At 32.8% G+C, this 21,148-nt stretch overlaps 1 protein-coding gene across 3 annotated transcripts in view; it reads left to right on the forward strand.

Annotated features, from left to right (window-relative positions):
* Positions 1–21,148, forward strand: part of LOC139527198 (glutamic acid-rich protein-like) — a 33,895-nt gene that overhangs the window by 1,381 nt on the left and 11,366 nt on the right. For all 3 annotated transcript variants that reach the window (XM_071322522.1, XM_071322523.1, XM_071322524.1), the window contains exons 3-11: positions 306–445; positions 10,891–10,949; positions 12,819–12,937; positions 13,623–13,673; positions 14,513–14,585; positions 15,500–15,585; positions 18,409–18,555; positions 19,079–19,193; positions 20,434–20,598. In XM_071322522.1, coding sequence (XP_071178623.1) covers positions 306–445; positions 10,891–10,949; positions 12,819–12,937; positions 13,623–13,673; positions 14,513–14,585; positions 15,500–15,585; positions 18,409–18,555; positions 19,079–19,193; positions 20,434–20,598 — 955 coding nt within the window. The remainder of the gene's footprint in view (positions 1–305; positions 446–10,890; positions 10,950–12,818; positions 12,938–13,622; positions 13,674–14,512; positions 14,586–15,499; positions 15,586–18,408; positions 18,556–19,078; positions 19,194–20,433; positions 20,599–21,148) is intronic.

Raw genomic sequence — 21,148 nt, forward strand, 5'->3', positions numbered from 1 at the left:
CTCTTATTGGTCCAAACAAAGTTTTGCAAAAACTTACAAGTCCGATTGAAATTTTACTAATCTGGCGCATCGGACTAGTGGCTAACCGTGCAGACTGAAAAAACTCAAAAATTTGAATCAAAAGTTATTAATCAGAAACTTGAATTTTAAACTATGTAACTGATTTATCAAACCTCTGTATTTCTTCGGCAATTACATGTGATTATTATACATGTTAGATGGGTTATTTTGCATGATTAGTTCTCATGGTGAATGGTTAACCAAATATTTATATATTTTTCTAATACCTGTTTTATTGTCAATAGGTTTCTCAGAAAATCTCAAAACAGGCAGCATGTTAGAGAGGAGGGAGATTTGCCAGAATTGGATTATAATTTATATCAGCAAGACGGACATCAACTTCAAAACACAGAGGGTAAAACAGAAAAAGAAAGAGAAATATTGGGTAAGGTTACAAATAATGCATTTTTGCCTGAAAGTACTGAGTAAGGCTAAAACAGATGCATTGTTAATTTTTCCTAACATATATTGGGAAAGGTCACAAAAAAATGCATTGTTAATTTTTCCTAACATATTGGGAAAGGTCACAAAAAAAATGCATTGTTAATTTTTCCTAACATATTGGGAAAGGTCACAAAAAAATGCATTGTTAATTTTTCCTAACATATTGGGAAAGGTCACAAAAAAATGCATTTTTAATTTTTCCTAACATATTGGGAAAGGTCACAAAAAAATGCATTGTTAATCTTTCCAATAATAATTGGTGAGGTTACAACAAATTCATTGTTAATCTTGCCTAAAATATTGGATAAGGTCACAAAAAATAGCATTGTTAATCTTTCCAATAATAATTGGTGAGGTTACAACAAATTCATTGTTAATCTTGCCTAAGATATTGGGTAAGGTCACAAAAAAATGCATTGTAAATCTTTCCTAAAACATCGGGAAAGGTTACAAAAATGCATTGTTAATCTTGCCTAAAATATCAAGTAAGGTTACAAAAAAGCATTGTTAAACTTTCCTACCATAATTGGTGAGGTAACAACAAATGCATTGTTAAACTTGTCTAAAGTATCGAGTAAGGCTACAAAAAATGCATTGTTAATTTTTCCTAACATATTGGGAAAGGTCACAAAAAATGCATTGTTAATTTTTTCTAACATATTGGGAAAGGTCACAAAAAAATGCATTGTTAATTTTTCCTAACATATTGGGAAAGGTCACAAAAAAATGCATTGTTAATTTTTCCTAACATATTGGGAAAGGTCACACAAAAATGCATTGTTAATTTTTCCTAACATGTTGGGAAAGGTAACAAAAAATGCATTGTTAATCTTTCCAATAATAATTGGTGGGGTTACAACAAATTCATTGTTAATCTTGCCTAAAATATTGGGTACGGTCACAAAAAATAGCATTGTTAATCATTCCAATAATAATTGGTGAAGTTACAACAAATTCATTGTTAATCTTGCCTAAAATATTGAGTAAGGTTACAAAAAATTCTTTGTTAAACTTTCCTACCATAATTGGTGAGGTAACAACAAATTCATTGTTAATCTTGTCTAAAGTATCGAGTAAGGCTACAAAAAATGCATTGTTAATCGGCCCTAATCTCATTGAATAAGTATCATAGTGGAAGCTTTATAATTATTAGATATATAAATGCCCTTACCATGCTTATTTCTTTTGGATACAAAGATGATGTCAGATCTTCAATGCCACAATTATAGTTAAACAGTTTTCTTATAAAATCTAAATCAAGATGTTTTCATACACGTTTAAATAAACAGTTTGAAATATATATGAATATACTAAATGTACTAATGTGAAGAAAGATGTTTTTTAAGCACGAATCAAGTTTACATGTATGATAGACAGCAACTGAACAATACAATAAAACATGGGGAAAAAACTGAAAAAAACTTTCAGTAATCTAAATTTTATATTTGACACTTTTTTCAAGATGAATTAAGGATGTACTTAGGTGAGGTTAGGTGAAATTAATAAAATACAGCATTCTTTAAGGATAAAAATAAGCTAAAAATATTGATAGGTCATGGACCTCCTTTTTGAGATATTTTTGAGAAAATTCCAAAACCTCACCTAAGTACATCCTTAACCCATTCAAGGCGTATGATGCCATAAGGCATCACCTTGGTACCGCCGTATGATGCCTTAATGCATCACCTTGCTACGGCCGCGTGATGCCATAATGCATCATGGAAAACGAAAAATACTCTGACCTACTTTCAGTTTTAATATTAGATCAATTACGTAAAGCTGTAAAGCGTACGTTACCACAATGTGTGAACAGGTTTCAATTATTAATATTATGTATAAATTTTGACAATAAAAGTCATTGTTATGTCATTTCTTCGTACTTTCGATTTGCGTTCATGATAAAATAATATGCCGCCATTTTTTCAATTTTGTTGACATGTGTAGTCAACGTGATCGCTTTAAAAAATGAAAGTTCATTACCTTCCACACAAAATATTTAAACCATTTATGTATCGCTGTTTTAAAAATTAATAATATTTACTTAGGACTGTTTAATAAATAAGATAAGCCGGTAATGGCTGTCTCTTTATGTAACATCTTTGCATGTTGTTGATTTACGCTCTGTTGACGATCGGAAGTTTACGGTTTTTGCCGACAAATAAATTTCACACGATGTGCAGGTGTTCTCCCAAATAAGGAAATCCATATTTTTGTGCAGCCAATCAAATTTTTCTAGGCTAAAAGGCGGTTCCATAGTAAAATAGTTGTGAAAAACGTAGTATTGTCGTCTGGGTGAAAATAAAAAAAAATGTCTGAATCTTCGGATGAAGAGTTTGACGGATTTTCGCAAAATGAAGTTGATGCAGCTGCACAGCGGTACAATGATAGGCTTGCACAAATTGGGATAGGTGAATTAGATGTTGTTGATAATGAAAATGAAAGTGAAAATGATTTTTCTGATGAAAATGAACCCCTTGTTGTTGATGAAGCTGGTGACCGTCCTGCTGAAGCTGATGGGTGGCATGAAAATTTTAATTATTATGAGAGGGGATTACCACACATATTTTTACCACGTGGAAATACTGGTCCTACCACAGTTTTAGATCCAGATAAAGAGCCCGTGGATTTTTTCTCATTGCTGTTTACCAATGCCATTTTGCAATACATCATACAGGAGACAGACAGGTATGCCAATAAACAAATTCGTGATCATCCTGATGAAAATAAATCCCCATGGGTTACACCAACTGTTGAAGAAATGAAGGCTTTTCTAGGTTTATGTTTCTTGATGGGAATCAATGTAAAACCAGATATAAAATCCTACTGGAGCACAGATGTTATGCTGGAGACCCCGTACTTCAGTAAAGTCATGAAAAGGGATCGCTATATGCAAATTATGCGGTACATCCATTTTTCAAATAGTGAGCAAGCCCCACAGCCAGGGGATCCCAATTATTCCAAATTATACAAAATTGAATCGTTAATGAATATGTTCACAGATTCTATGGTAAACCAGTATATGGGCAGGAATTCGCTAATGCTACTTTAGTGTGACATTGTAAGAAAAAAATAAAAATCATTATAAGCTTCTAAATTTTTTACAAATTATTGCTACAAATGGTGTCTTTCTATTTGTAACAAAAAAAATCATTTTTAAACTTGCGTCAGTTTGGAACCAAAGCAAATAATGAATTTGGAGCATGTAACATGGACACTTTTTCCAAATTGAGATTAATGATTCCTTAACTTATTCAACATTCAATATCATATATATTGATCACAAAACATTGTCTATCATCAAAACTCTAAAATGTATATTTTCATTTCTTTCAGAAATTTTGTGAAAGCAAGTTTCCTCTACTTTTCTGTCAATGTTACATGCAATGTTTAAGAGATAAATACAGTAAGAATCATTTTCTTTCTGAACATGTAAAGGCTCTTTTTCATTGTGTTACCCTCACATTAAAAAATTGTATTAATATTTTTGCAATTATCTCATTTCTGTCATAAAATAGTGACTTAAATGTTGCATGTAACATGGACACAAAAAATATGAATAATGAACCATGCCAGAATAGACCTTAAAAGATATAAAAAGCCTCCAAACAACCATCTGAATGTAAATTATACAATTATACTGCCACATTTCTCATATATGATATTATTTAAATAGTGGTTAATACCAAAACCAATCACCTAAATTTCAGACAGCAGACATATTTTTTAACTATAGATACCAGTAGTTATGCTTGTTCATTGTGGTACACTATGGAAGGCTAAATTAAACGATATTCAAATGTCAAAATAACCAGAAAAATAAAATTAAGACCAAAGATAGATCAATTGATGAAGGAGTCATCCAAAATTTCCACAACATGAAACATTTTTATATCAGTTTAATAGTAAGCAACCCGTTTTGTTATGCACAGGGATGAGATTGATAAGAAGACAACCACACAACCATCAGCATCCACGAAGTTTCTCACTCAATAACTAATACTGACAAAGTAAGGGTACAAAATGATTACCTGTATCCCTCATTCATGTGACACAGTTACACTTAAAACTGATAGTATGAAAAACCAAGACAAAATATGGACAAATCTACGAGAGGTTGATACAGCTGCATTTATTGAGAATCTTATTTTCAATCGTTTACATAACTTCTATAACATGTATAAAGAACAATTTGGGTTTCATCTTTGAGGTTGTTGTCTGATAGACATATTACCCTATATCTGGTTTTATTTCTGCTGGTTAATCTTACATTTATGATAACTTTTTAAGGTTTAAACAATAAATTTTATTTCAAACATTCAAAACAAGTTTCTTGTTTCTTTTTTTCTGTCTCCAACATCTTCAACTATCTATCTGAAAAAAGAAAAAAACAAAACAACAATTAATCTACCTTCAATCAGAACCAAAATCCATGCATAGATTATAAAATTTACAATAATATAGAAACTCTCAAATATCTTGTTTCGATTTTTCAATGCCATTTCATCTTGAAAACTTGTTACCTAAACTACAGGAAGCCACAATTTAAAGGGCCCCATAATGACCAGTGTAAAACAATTTAGAAGAGAAAACCAACACCCATTAGACCATAGTCCTGTTTTCAACTTTATTTGGCCTTCTTTTACTTTTTTGTTTCATTAGCGTTACTGAATAGTCTTTTGTAAACGAAAAGCGTTTCTGGCCTACAAAATTTCAATTCTGGTATCCATGATGAGTTTATTATTATTATTATTTTGAAATCAGAAGGAGCCTGAACCTCTTATAATGCAAAAGATATTCTGGAATGTCAATTATTGGCATAACAATTAAAAAAAAAATGTTACAAATTGAATTCCTCATGATTTCTATAATGAGCATCAGTAAATACACATGATACATGTGTTGACTGGTGAATGAAAAGGGATAAATAAACAAGATTTTGAAATAACTATCTTCTACACTGCTGTAGAATGGTCAAACTGGAGATCACTAGTATGTTTGCATACACAGTCACCATCATCTGGTTTTCTGACACAGAACTACTATCTGACTGGCTGAAAGGACCGTCACCACCCGACTCACTAATAGGGACCTTATCAGACTGGCTAACACAGACATCATAATCTGCCAGGCTGATAGGGTTATCACCATCTGACAGGCTGAAAGGGATATCACCATCTGACTGGCTGACAGGGACATCACCATCTGACTGGCTAACAGGGACATCACCATCTGACTGGCTGACAGGAACATCACCAACTGACAGACTAATATGAACATCACCATCTGCCAGGCTGACTAGGACATCACCATCTGTTGGCTGACAGGGACATTACCCTCTGACTGGCTTACAAGAACATCACAGACTGACTGACTGACAGGAACATCACCAACTAACTGATTGACTGATATGTACATCACTATCTTCCAGGCTGACAGGGACATCACCATCTGTCTGGCTGCCAGGGACATCACCATCTGACTGGTTGACAGGGACAGTATCTTTTTGCAGCATCTTCCTGAGAGTTTTCTTCATCACATTTATTGCTGATCATCTTTTTCTTTCTTAGGTTTATATTGCCTGTAGATTTTTTTAATTAAAAATTGCATGTAAATTTTCAAGACCAACACCAATTTTGTTGTCAATGAAGAAAATACACTTCTAAAAAGAATATCTATATTTAGAAATAAAGATGAAGTTTGATGGTGGTAAAACAAGTTAAATTATCAATAATCTCTTTATAGAGCAAAGGAGTAAGTAAATGTTATCAGTTCTGTTCATGCGTGTAACATTGACAGAAAAGTAAAAGGTTGTATGTCAATGTTACATACATGAAGACCAGAAGATGAAAGTGGTGTGCTCAATAGTCAACTTTGGAGAAATAATATAATTGCTGCCCAGTAATATCTAATTAATCATTTAGTTATAAAATGTTATATAAATGTCTGACTTTAAGGAAGTAATACCTTTGCATGTAACATAAAAAAATCTTGACACAAAATATTGTTGTCAATGTTACTAACTAGTGTTAAAAGACAAATTAAACAGGAAAACATGAAAACGCTTTAATTTTGTAAAATAAAAATAAGATAATAGCTCCATATGGCAGTAAGTTTTGTTTACGCATGTAACACTGGCCTGAACATGTAAAAGTCTAAATAATAGACTCTGTCAATGTTACATACACAATTTCTTAATGAAAAAAAAGTTTAATTTGGGTTTACTTTATACATTATTTTTTTAAAAAGGGATCATAATAATAACTTTGAATATTAAAAATTAGATTAACTGTTGATTTCAACACAGTTAAATCTTCTCATGTAACACAAAAAAGACCTGATACAAAAATCGTAGTCCATGTTACTCATAAAGTTATCATAGGAGCATCAAAGAAATTGTGTGATGACAATATTTCAGATGTTAGTCATTTATAAACTCAGATAAACTCATTTTAAAGCTCATAACAGAGGTTTGGAAATCAATGCTTTTAAAACATTATAATTCTGGGTTATGTATGTAACATTGACACGAACACCAACAAATGATGAGGAAAAATTGCTAGTCAATCAGGAAAAAAATAAACACAAATAATTAAAACTCATTTATTTCTTTAATATCATTTTAATGAAGCAAATTTAAATTTCAACAAGATTTTATTGATTGATTAATTGTATGCACATTTATTAGGTTGTAGCATGTAACCTGGACGCAGAAGATGTGTCAATGTTACATGCCTTTAAACGATAAGAATTACAAGTAAATATTGTAAAGTCTAGAAATCAAGAAAGATCAACAACTTCTCTGTTAAGAATTCAGCATAAATTTACATTTGATTTAATATTATGCACTGGCCAATTATGCTTTAAGTGTAATAAAGTAATATTGTTTTTATTCTGGTGTCAATGTTACATTTTATGTTTTCAAATTAAGTGGCCAGTTATCTTTATAATGCTGAGAATGAATACAAGTACTAGTTAATCAAATTGGCAATTAATCTATGGTATTTCATGTAAAAAATTAGATTGATAAGGCAAACCGTACAAAAAAAAACTTTTGCATGTATCATAGACACCTTTCCTTGGTAAATATTTTCGTGTCAATGTTATGTACAGAAATCTCTCCAGCAATAAAATGAATATCATAAGGGTCAAACCTGTTTAAATACAAGATAAACTTATATTTTTTGACAAAATTGCAAAGCAAGTCACACATCATTATCAAAGAACCTAATTTACACAGAAAGTGCATGTAACACTTCATTGTGAGGTCAAATTAACCTGGTCCCACTCTCTTATCATCTGCTTGATCACTGGTAGATGCCTAGTGTGAAAGATGACAAAGCCACATTTTAATGTAATTGTCAGTGGGTTGAAATGTGAAAAAAATAATTATGGTAATGCTTACTATAAAAAGTATACAACTGTTATAAAAAGATGAGTATTATTGGGCAGTATTGACACGAAAATGAAATAAATTTTCTTACCTTCTATATTTTTCAAACTTCAGTTGATTGATGAAAATCATGAAATCCGAATTGTACCCATTCTTGACACCTTTCAAAATTTGCCATGCTGGACCAATAACTTGTTTCCAAAGCTAATCAGCTAATGAAAAGGTGCATGTAACATTTGTTGACGCGAAAAGTTACATGCACTTGTCCATTTTCAAACGTATTTTATTTGCAGCAATAATCGGATTCTGTACAAAATGGGGTTTCTAAATGATAGACAGATCATTTTGCAGTTGAATTTCAACTATTACAGTAGAACAATTCTTCAGGCATATTCTAAATATGACTAGGGGTTTTGCCACTGCAGAAATGTCACACTTTTTGTCTACAGTTTTCAACTACCAGCACATAACAAGTGCTGATTTTTTGTTGATTTTTTTAATTGGATCCATTTTTTTTGCATTTGGCAATAAAGACTAACCCACTTTGATATTTAAACAATGTTTATTCTCCATATTTGCATGATTTCTTTATTTTTTAATTGGATAAACACTATTGACCCTAAAATTTCACTAGCGAATTCCTGCCCATATCCCTAAAAGGCAACTATCAGTTGATGAGGTGATGGTTCCATGGAAAGGACGACTGTCTTTTAAGCAGTATATGCCAGCCAAGCCCACCAAATGGGGAATAAAAATGTGGGCGATAGCTGAAGCTAATACAGGATATGTTTCCTTCTGTCAGGTATACAGTGGGAGGATAAATGGTGTCGCAGCTCATGGTCTGGCAAACCGTGTAGTCAAAAATTGTATTGAAAAGGCAAATGTTATAGGGCAAGGGTACCATATTTATATGGACAACTATTTCACTTCTCCCACCTTATTTACAGACTTGTTTGAACATTCTAACACTGCTGCATGTGGGACTGTAAGAATAAATAGGAGAGAGCTTCCTAAAGATATTATGAAGAAAAACCCTGAAGGTGTAATTAATCGTGGGGACATGCAGTTTAGACAGAAAGATGCAGTGGCTGCTGTTGTATGGAAGGACAAAAAAAATGTAAACTTAATTTCAAGCATACACGATTTCTCAGTAGGTGCAGTGCAGAGGAATGTGCAACAAGCAGATGGTATTTTTCAACGACAAGAGATACCATGTCCACAGATGATCTCTGATTACACACAGTACATGGGAGGGGTTGATAGGGCTGACCAGTACATCCAGTACTATGTTTTCCAACACAAAACACTGAAATGGCCTAAAAGGATTTTCTTCACAATGATAGAAATGTTGAAATTTGATGCCTTTAGGCTTTTTCTGGCTTCTCCTCATCATCAACCAGGCCCTGGTAAGAGACCAACAACCTTTTTGAAGTTTTCCAAGGCAGTAGCAGCAGGACTGATAGCTGGATATACAGGTGGTTCAGTTCGTAAAGGCCGCCCATCACTTGTCCCGGTTGATGACCGTCTTACACAGAGACACTTGCCAGGTTCCTTTGGAAATAAAAGTTGGTGCCATGTCTGTCACATGAGAGTGAAAAACAATCAACAAGAGACGCGTAGACAAACAAAATTTGGCTGTCTAGATTGTGGAAAGCACCTCTGTCTCCCAGAGTGTTTCACGGTGTTCCATTCTGTTAAAAATTACTGTTAGTGTTATAGCTGTGTTGTTAGTTCCAGACAATTTTGAATTTATTGACTTTACCGTTTCAATTTGCGAATTTATTTATTTATAAACTATGAACAAAACTAAAGAATAACTGATGAAGGATATATTTAAAAAGATGGTATCAAGAGACATTTTAAAATAAAGAAGGAATTTTATAGAGAGATCAGGACAACAAATAGTAGTTAACTGGACAATGAAAAAAAAATTAAAGACTTGAAAAGAGGCAAGTAACAAAAAAATTTAAAACTGTTATTTTTGTTTGTTACATAACCTTATAGCAGTTTAAAAATTAAATCAAAATAATATTATTTTTTGGTCAAATATCTAATTGTTCATTTGATTTTGATTTTTTTAAAAGTATTTTTTTTATCTGCTTAAATTGCTATTAGGTTGCATGCCTGTTACTTAGTTTGAAATGAATATTTTCAAGGAAGGTAATTTACTTTGACAAGTACAGAGATTATTTGTTTAATCATTGAACAAGTACAAATTTTTATTTGTCATAGAACCGTAACAAGAAATTCTGTTTTACCCAAGTTACTTAAAAACATACGGCAACGTATTTAAAAAGAGTTGTCGTCCGCCAAATTACAATTGAGTTATCTCTCTTTAATTGTTGTTGACATGAACGACGCTTTGCAAATGGCGGATTTCAATCGCTGGTAATTCTCGTGTTGTCGGTCGTTTATCGTCTTCCCAATCAGTTATGGTGTTGTCATAGACATTTCATCTTATTCTTTGAAACAAAATGAAACATAGAACGTAAGTAAATATCTCAGAAAGGGAACGGTCAGAAGAAACTCTCCCCTTCGCAGACATGTATTTGTAAACATTCAGTTATAAAAAAAAACTCGTTCGTCATAGACCTAAACTGTTGATATTTCTTCCGTTTCATATCGCTCTAACCACACCACAACTCAAAACAAGTAGGGTACGACTTAACCTTAAAATATTTTAACGAAAATCGATCTCAAATAGCGGTAATTGCTGTTTGAAGTTCCGAGGCGATTTTTTTATGAGCACATGTCAAATTAATCCCGGCCACGAAACTGCTCGTGCTAATAAATCTCCGGCTATACGAACGCGCCAAAAAAAACAATTCCGTACTGAAAGTGTTATATTTTAGTTATAAAATAAATATTTAATTCAGAAATATTATTTTCTCCTACTCAGTGGTCAGTCAAAAACAATTTCACGTGGAAATGAATTCAATTTATGTATTATAACAAATATTCTGATAGTTCCGTTTAATTAATGCTCTCTATTGTAGTGAACCAAATTATAGCTGAGAGAATACACCAGGTCCCAGAGGTGTTAAATTTGTTAGATGTAAGTTCAGTTACAGTTACTTAAGGAAAAGGCGCGCTATTATATTAGTTCCTCTGTGAAAATAAAGTAAGAAACTTCCAAATTTTAACTGGCGTTTCAAAATTGAGAAGAAATTACGTCTTGGAATTGTAGTAATATGTTTACATTATAAAAACATCTACATGTAATATCTACATTTATTTATGATTAAAAAAAGATGCCGTCTCATTCAGTCAGGGGTACTACTTGTACAAACTATTTTTAATTACTTGAAGAAGTAATATTAATATACTTATATAAGTAAATTTGTAGGTTACTTATACAAGTGAATTTTATTTACTTTTAAAGGTAAAAAAAAATATTGGCTGAGTTATGTCCCTTAGCTATATATATAGACATACAGATTTTTTTACTTGTATAAGTAAAAAAGTCATCCTTTCTTCTTTTATTTTAATTTTTTGGATTTATTTGCTCTAATATAATTATAAGTTATCTGCCCTTTGCAGATGTCTTTACTAATCATTTAAGTGTAATTTCATGGGCAATGAAAATCCCATTTGTCTGTTATCTTCAGAACACTGCTCATTTACAAGCCCCAAAGAAGTAATTTTTGAAGGCCTTGCGCAAATACTTAAGACAAATACTTAAGGCAAATACTTAAGATCTTTGCGCAATCAGTTTCTTTGTTGAACTAATGAGATGAAACATTGAACTCTAATTAAAAAATATGAGCTAACCTGGGAAAAATCATTACAGCCCTGATTTTACATCTCAAAACTTGAGAACTTTTGTAGGATTATAAGAAAAATATAAGTAAATTTTTGATAATATTAAAGGGAGATTATTTAAACATTATTTATTTACTTATATGTGTATATTTTTGTTTACTTCTTCAAGTAAATAAAAATAACTTTTACAAGTAGTACCCCTGACTGACATTTTATTGAATTTTGATGTGAAAATTTGAGTTTCTGTCTAAAATATTTCCTGCTTTCTCTTTCTTTTCCATATATCTTTTGGTTTTCAATTCTAGTGTTTTGTCACCTGCTTGGAATTATTATTTTTTTTTTTTATTGTTTTGGATCAGCAAACCAGGAATTACCCTTATCCATCCCTGGAATCTGATCTGGTATTGTAATTGTATTCATTTCTGGTTAATGGCATCCATTGTTTTACAATGTTGTTTAGTCAGTCAGATACAATTTTACCCGGATTTACACATTACTTGTTTGCAACTTTCGGCATAAAGCTATGGGTTAAACAAAATGAACATAGCAGTCATGAATAACAAGAATGAAAATAAATTTTGAGATCGTTTAAAATTTTGGTTCCAAAATTTGGAAAAATGTAGGGTATTTTGTTTCCTAATACCAAATACCAGACCCTGTGGGATAATGGGAAAATTCATGGAGGGTTATAAGATGTCAATAGTAATATGGCTTTGAAATGACCATACTTATGGTTAAAAAGATCGGCAAAGTTATTTTTTTTCTTTCAAATCGAAGGTCTGTGGGGCGTAGCTAGTAAACAAAAGGAAAGTCTGATTGCAATAGTGGAAGGTACTAGCGAATTTGAACCCCTGCTTAATTACAAATTGAATGAAATGAACAGGTTTTAAAAACTGAAAGGTTCCACATATTTTTAAAATATGCACAGATATATTTGCTCTTTCCGCTAGCTCTACATTGTCAAAATAAATTCATGTCCCTCGTAAGGGAGACAACTAAAAAAGAGATCTCTAATTACAGGGTCAATTACGGGAATTGGCAAACAGAATAATATTGCAAGTAACAAATTGTTTTTCTGCCAACATTTTGTTGTACAGCAAGTGCTTACTGTAAGGTACATGTTGTACCCATAAACATTTTAATGCATGAACTATATTTGTAGGATTTCCCACCAGAGGATGAAAGTTTTCCACAGTTGTCCAGTTGTCACAAGTTATTGAAGTTGACTTCAGGATCAAAGCATGCAGAGACATTACGACAAATAATGCTTAAATATTTCAGGTAAGTGCAGTTATGATGTAATCAAAATTCAGCTATTTTATTCTATTCAAGATCTATCTGCTCTGCATTCTGTTGCTGCCTCTGAATTGGTAATTTTAAGAAAATTTTGCAGCTTTTGGTTATTATCTTGAATATTATTATAGATAGAGATTAACTGTAAACAATAATGTTAAGGAAAGTAAGAGCTACAAACAAGTGGGCAATTGACCTTTATAGTAAATTTTTAACAATTTTCATAAATTTGGTAAATTTTAACAAAAATATTTTCCACTGTCACTTCTGGGTCGTCAAGTTCATTATAGGTGGAGATAAATGTAAGCAGCAAGATTGTTCAGTAAAGTAAGATCTACAAATGCATCACCAACACCAAAACACAGTTTTGTCATGAATCCTTCTGTGTCCTTTGTTTAATATGCACATAAACCAAGGTGAGTGACACAGGCACTTTATGAAATTGAAGTCAAATCAACTTTATACTTAGTACACATGTTCCCTATGATATGATATTTCTCACATTAATGCCAAATTAGTGTTTTACCCCCAATTTCACGGTCCACTGAACATAGAAAATCATAGTGAGAGTGGGGCATCCATGTACAATGGACACATTCTTGTTTAATTTAAGATGAATGCATCTTGTATGTCATCTTGTGAAAAACGGTATAAATTTTTTTTTTTATTTCAGAGTTGTACAGACTCAAGCAGAAGATTTGGTGGCTGGAGAGGAAACAGACAGGTTAGTATAGATATCAAATTAAATAATAAATTGGAAAAAATGCAACACTGTAGGTTCATTTATTTTTCATGGGTAACAATTTTTATGGATAAGAGAAAACTTGCATTTTCTTGGATATGTAATTGGGTGGTTTCGTCAAAGTCTGCATACAACCTAATAGGAATTTGTATTTTGTTGAATTTGTACTTGTCCTAAGAGAACCCACAGAAGCTGTTGTCCTCTATGGAGTTTTTTCAGTTTTGTAAATGTCTCCTTGAAAAACCAACCATTCATTGAATAATTAGGCTGTACAAAAATAATCAAAATTCCTAAAGATGAAAAAAAAGTTTTCTTTTTTAATTACAAATAAATAGGCAGAAACAACTTCCTTTATGTTTTTGCGTCTGTGCGTCCGCTCTTTTGTCTTTCTGTCTGTCTGTCCTGTTTCAGATTAAAGTTTTTGTTCAAGGTAGTTTTTGACTTGAAATCAACTTGAAACTTAGTACAAATGTTTCCTATGATATTTTAATACCAAATTAGAGTTTTGACCCAAATTTCATGATCCACTGAACATAGAAAATGATAGTTAGAGCTGGGCATCCATGATCTATGGAAACATTCTTGTTTTAAAATTTTATAGGGTTGTAAAAAAATCTATTGTGCACACATTTCGATATGAAGCTTGAAATAAGCTGTGGTTAACACTTTCACATCCCAATAAAGTTTTAAAAAACCATGATAACAAGAGGCATTAAATTTTTTGAGTGTTGTTCGTTTGGACACTAGATTGTTTGAGACAAATGTTGACTGCATTGTTACATATATATTGTTAAAAGATTCATACTTTCTCTACTTTGTAGATGTTCAGAGATGGCAACAGAAATAAGAAATTTTGTTAGTGTATGTCATCTGAGAAAACAACACTGTAACCAGGTTTGTATTGGTTGTTAGTCCTAACTCCTTGTTTGGTGTTGCCTTCCCATGCCTTGTAGGGTTTGGTGTTGCCTTCCCATGCCTTGTAGGGTTGGGTATTGGTTGTTAGTCCAAACTCTTGTTTGGTGTTGCCTTCCCATGCCTTGTAGGGTTAGGTATTGGTTGTTAGTCCAAACTCCTTGTTTGGTGTTGCCTTCCCATGCCTTGTAGGGTTAGGTATTGGTTAGTCCAAACTCCTTGTTTGGTGTTGCCTTCCCATGCCTTGTAGGGTTAGGTATTGGCTGTTAGTCCAAACTCCTTGTTTGGTGTTGCCTTCCCATGCCTTGTAGGGTTAGGTAGGTAGATAGGAATTTAATTGTGGGGGCCAATAACAAGTTACTTGTTTTAGACAAGAAAGTGATGTAAGCAGGATAGATTCTTTGTGTCTTAAATTTTTTTGAGTAGGCTGCTTTTTCATATTTTTAGGCAGGTTGGTAGTGGGGGAAGGGGGTTGGGTTGGAGGGGTCCTGATCCTGAAATCTCGGGCTTAAAAACATGAAATCCCCAACGTCTGAATTTAAAGAAATTTAAATCATGACATCCCGAAATTTCGAAAATTGTTGGAAATCAGTTATACAGATTTTTTTCCAGACGTCTGATTTTTGATATGTGAGACACCATCATGTTTGTGTCCACATGTGTTATTGAAATTGCAGATTTTCCAACTTTTTGAGACGGGGCCATTCGTGTGGCTTTGACACATCTAGTTTCTATGTATTCAGTACTTTGTCCATGGTTAGCAAAACAGATCCAGTGGCAATTTCAGCAATATGTAACTGTACTGTAGTCAAAGTTCTAAAATGGTTGATTTTCCTATGTTCTTTTTTGCATTTCTAAATTGCAATTATTGATTTTGATAGTATTTTATTTTGTAGTGTGGAGATGAGAAAAAGCCCTCATATGAAGATATATTAACCTCACTTTTATCTCTGTATGTGGAATTGTTCTTACAGTCTAATAGGTATGTATTGAATCATTGATGTTTCTAAGAATAGAAAAGAAACAAGCAATATTTATCAGCAATTGTACATTTTTTCCTTTGATCTTACTGCCTAATATTTTTAAGATCATGGACAGGACTTTTTTTTTGTAATTTATTTTTATTTTATTTGAAAAAACGCCAAGCATTGTGATTCATGAAAACTTAAATAATTTAAAATACATGAATTGATATTAAATTTTTCAATAACATGGATAGGACTTGATATTTGGAAATGTTAGGCAATGACGTCATGAATCAGTGCAGAAACGTCACATGTTCAAGTCCATCCTAGTCAATTTACGGATAAAAGTAGTTTTTAGCTCACCTGGCCGAAAGGCAAAGTGAGCTTTTCTCATCACTTGGCATCCGGCGTCCGTCGTCCTCGTCCTCGTCCTGCGTTAACTTTTACAAAAATCTTCTCCTCTGAAACTACTGGGCTAAATTTAACCACAATCATCATTGGGGTATCTAGTTTAAAAAATGTGTCCGGTGACCCGGCCAACCAACCAAGATGACCGCCATGGCTAAAAATAAAACATAGGGGTAAAATGCAGTTTTTGGCTTATAACTCAAAAACCAAAGCATTAAGAGCAAATCTGACATGGGGGGAATATTGTTCATCAGGTCAAGATCTATCTGCCCTGAAATTTTCAGATGAATCGGACATTTCGTTGTTGGGTTGCTGCCCCTGAAATGGTAATTTTAAGGATATTTTGCTGTTTTTGGTTATTATCTTGAATATTATTATAGATAGAGATAAACTGTAAACAGCAATAATGTTCAGCAAAGTAAGATCTACAAATAAGTCAACATGACCAAAATGGTCAGTTGACCACTTTAGGAGTTATTGCCCTTTATAGTAAATTTTTAACCATTTTTCGTAAATCTTAGTAATCTTTTAGAAAAATCTTCTCCTCTGAAACTACAGGGCAAAATTTAACCAAACTTAGCCATAATCATCATTGGAGTATCTGGTTTAAAAAATGTGTCTGGTGCCCCGCCCAACCAACCAAGATGGCCGCCATGGCTAAAAAATAGAACATAGGGGTAAAATGCAGTTTTTGGCTTATAACTCAAAAACCAAAGCATTTAGAGCAAATCTGACGATGTAAAATTGTTCATCAGGTCACGATCTATCTGCCCTGAAATTTTCAGATGAATCGGACATTCCGTTGTTGGGTTGCTGCCCCCGAAATGGTAATTTTAAGGAAATTTTGCTGTTTTTGGTTATTATCTTGAATATTATTATAGATAGAGATAAACTGTAAACAGCAATAATGTTCAGCAAAGTAAGATCTACAAATAAGTCAACATGACCAAAATGATCAGTTGACCACTTTAGGAGTTATTGCCCTTTTCAACCATTTTTCGTAAATCTTAGTAATCTTTTAGAAACATCTTCTCCTCTGAAACTACTGGGCCAAATTTAACCAAACTTAGCCATAATCATTATTGGGGTATCTAGTTAAAAAAATGTGTCCGGTAACTCGGCCAACAAACCAAGATGGCCGCCATGGCTAAAAATAGAACATGGGGGTAAAATGCAGTTTTTGGCTTATAACTCAAAGACCAAAGCTTAAAGAGCAAATCTGACAGGAAGTAAAATTGTTGATCAGGTCACGATCTATCTGCCCTGGAATTTTCAGATGAATCGGATAATCGGTTGTTAGGTTGCTGCCCCTGAATTGGTAATTTTGAGGAAATTTTGCTGTTTTTTTGTTATTATCTTGAATATTATTATAGATAGAGATAAACTGTAAATAGCAATAATGTACAGCAAAGAAAGAACTAAAAATAAGTCAGTATGACCAAAATAGTCAATTGACCCCCTAAGGAGTTATTGCCCTTCATAGTCAATTTTTAACAATTTTCTTAAAATTTGAAGATTTTCAATAACATTTTCCACAGAAAGTACTGTTATAGATAGAGATAATTGTTAGCAGCAAGAATGTTTAGTAAAGTAAGATCTAGAAACACATCACCATCACCAAAACACAATTTTGTCATGAATCCATCTGTGTCCATTGTTTAATATTCACATAGACCAAGGTGAGCGACGGTGGCTCTTTAGAGCCTCTAGTTATTGTAATACTATTTCATTTTACTTCATATTTTCAACCAAAAAAATAATATTCAGAAGTGCCTTCTCAGGCCTATGTGTTTTTATGGAAAATTAAAAAGCTATACAATATCCAAAATTTAGCAATTTGTTTGATTTTAGCAATTTTTAGTCTAAGTGTTCCAGAAAAGGCATGATCAAAGTCATTATTTTCAATAACCATCAGCATAATTGAATGAACCGGATGATTTTCTTTCTGAATATCATGCTGAGTTCACACGTAATTTGAATTCGATTCGCATTAATAACTAATTCGAATTAGTTTAATTCGCATTCGAAACGTTTTACGTCCTAATGTCAATTCTAATTCGAATTACAATGCGCGTCAAATTCGCTTTACTGTCCAAACGATGTTAACTTTTAATTCATATTCACAAAAGCATATTTCTAATGCAAATTAGATAATTCGAATTAGCCAATTAGAATCAATTCGAATTAAAAAAGATTAGTGTGTGAACGCGATTTGAATTCGAATTAAATGTAGGTGTGAACGAGGCATTAGTTTAAAGCCTAGATATTCATAAAGTCTTCAATTTGAATGTGTTCTTATCCTAAAATCTACAACTCTTCTTAAATTTTTCCCTTAGTATTTTGTTTTTTCTTTAGAAGTATAAATTAAATTGTACTAGTATTTTGTTTTTTCTGTAGAAGTATAAATTAAATTGTACTTTTATATAACAAAGGTCAGGAAATAACAAAAACAAGACGGGGAGACAACTCTGTGGCTTTGTTAAGTATTTGTTACCATGGCAGCAACATCAGCTAGACCTACTTTTACAATTGTCATCCGTGACGGAAGAAGATGCAACAGTTATTATTCCTCTTGCAAGGTACTTAATTAATAAATTAGAATATGTCATGATATAGATATAAGAAAATGTGATTACTCTCCGTCCAAGTCACAATTTTTTTTATAAAAGAAAAACCATTATAGGTCAAAGTACGGTCTTCAACATGGAGACTTGGCTCAAACCAAACAGCAAGCTATAAAGGGCCCCAAAAATTACTAGTGTAAAACCATTCAAATGGGAAAACCAATGGTCTAATCTATATAAACAACAAGAAACAAGAAACACTTATGAACCACATCAACAAAAGACAACATCAAATTCCTGACTTATGACAGGTGCAAACATTTGCAGCAGGTTTAAACTTGTTAATGGTACCAAACCTTCACCCTTATCTGAAACAATAGTGTAACATCACAACATAAAAAGACACACTATTAAATATCAATTAAGATGGCTTAACTCAATCAAAAGACAACTAACTTTGCTATAGAAACAGGTCAGACATGTCAGATATCTGTTTTAAAACGAAAAAAATGTAATTAATGAATCCTGTTTTTATCAGGGCTATATTGATAAAGACAGAGGAGTATCCAGAGGAAAAGATTTATCTTAGACAGGTTTTGGCTGTAAGGTCCCTCCATAGTAAAGTAGGGGATGCAGTAGATGACATCAATGAGGTATAGTTAAAGTTATTCACGACTGTTTCAAAATTTATCAAGTAGGGGTGATGGGATGCTCTCAAATTAACTGAATATAGGTGGTCATATTTTCAGTAGAATTTTGTAAGAATTATATAAGTATTGTTTTTATTTTTGGGTGGTTCGGGTTGTTAAAAGTGCCTCTCATGCCCTCATGTATTTATACACCCGCTTTGAAAAAAAGGGGGGTATACTGTTTTACCTCTGTCTGTCCTTCCGTCAGTCCATCAGTCCGTCCGTCCCATGAATATTTTTCAACACATTTTTCCCAGGAACTACACTACCAGGATTTCTGAAATTTGGTTTCAGGCTTGATATAAGTCAGCTATACTGTGTGATGCGTTTTCAGATTCATCACTCGACAACTTCCTGTTTACCGAACACTTCATTTTTACACCTGATAGCCAAGTTGAAAATTTTTCGTCACATTTTTCTCAGGAACTGCAATACCAGGATTTCTGATATTTGGTTTCAGACTTGATATAAGTCAGCTATACCGTGTGATGCGTTTTCAGATTCATCACTCGACAACTTCCTGTTTACTGAACACTTGTATTATTTTACACATGATAACCAAGTTGAAAATTTTTGTCACATTTTTCTCAGGAACTACAATACAAGGATTTCTGAAATTTGGTTTCAGGGTTTATATAAGTCTGCAATACTGTGTGATGCGTTTTCAGATTCATCACTCGACAACTTCCTGTTTACCGAACACTTGTATGATTTTACATATGATAGCCAAGTTGAAAATTTTGTCACATTTTTCTCAGGAATTACTATACAAGGATTTCTGAAATTTGGCTTCAGGATTTATACAAGTCAGCTATACCGTTTAAAGCGTTTTCAGATTCATCACTCAACAACTTCCTGTTTACCGAACACTTGCATATTTTTACACTATTAAAATTATCAACTTGCGGCGGGGGTATCATCAGTGAGCAGTAGCTTGCAATTTCACTTGTTTATCCTGGAACAGCTCTTAAATTTGACTCACAGACTTTGATTGACATTAAAATCATTACAATGTTGATTTATTTATTTCCATTGGTATAGAATTTACAGTCTATTATATTGAGAAAATCCATTTCAGTCTGTAAACTTGACAGACCATATCAAACACCAGCACCAGACTCCTCTCAAAAAATGATGAATAAACTAAGATTGCCAATTTTATGAGTTTTGCATAAAAATTAATCATTGCATTCATACTTTTCAGACAATGAAGTCAGTGTCAGCGCCAAGAAAACTACTGTCATGGTTACGAAACCAAGATGCACCCCTAGTTGAGGAATTTCCAAATGATAAAAAATTTAAAGGGACGATTGTGACAAAGTTTTTGTTAGAAGAAGCTACAGAAGACCAGACTGAAAGACTAACAGACGTAATAATATAAGTTGTTCACCTCCTTCTTAGGAGCACAAAGAATTGTATGGTATACGTCAATGAGGCTGCAAATAAACAATACACAATGCAACAACAAAAAAAACATTTTTAAATTTTTGTATTTATACCATAGGTCAAATAGCTAGAATTAATTGTTAACTTTTCCAAATTTTGACTTGGATGGAGAGTTGTCTCATTGGCACTCATTCCACATCTTCTTATATGAGGGTAGTAATGCCCTTTACCTTTAGGCCCCAAATGGTCATTTACAGCTACCATTAGCATCAAGTTGAATGAAATTTTACCTTGATTCATCAAAATATCCTTATCATGATTCGTCAGAGGTCTCTTATAATTATCTTTACCGTTATTAAACCCCTGCTTTAAAAAAAAAGGTAGGGGTATACTGTTTTACCTCTGTCCATCCATTCATCTGTTTGTTTGTCTGTCCGTCTGTCCCATGGATATTTTAGTCGCATCTTTCTCAGGAAATACATTATAAGGATTTCTGAAATTTAGTTTTAGGGTTTATTTAAGTCAGTTATACT

Source organism: Mytilus edulis, chromosome 6 (genome assembly GCF_963676685.1).
Source record: "Mytilus edulis chromosome 6, xbMytEdul2.2, whole genome shotgun sequence".
NCBI classification, from domain to species: Eukaryota; Metazoa; Mollusca; class Bivalvia; order Mytilida; family Mytilidae; genus Mytilus; species Mytilus edulis.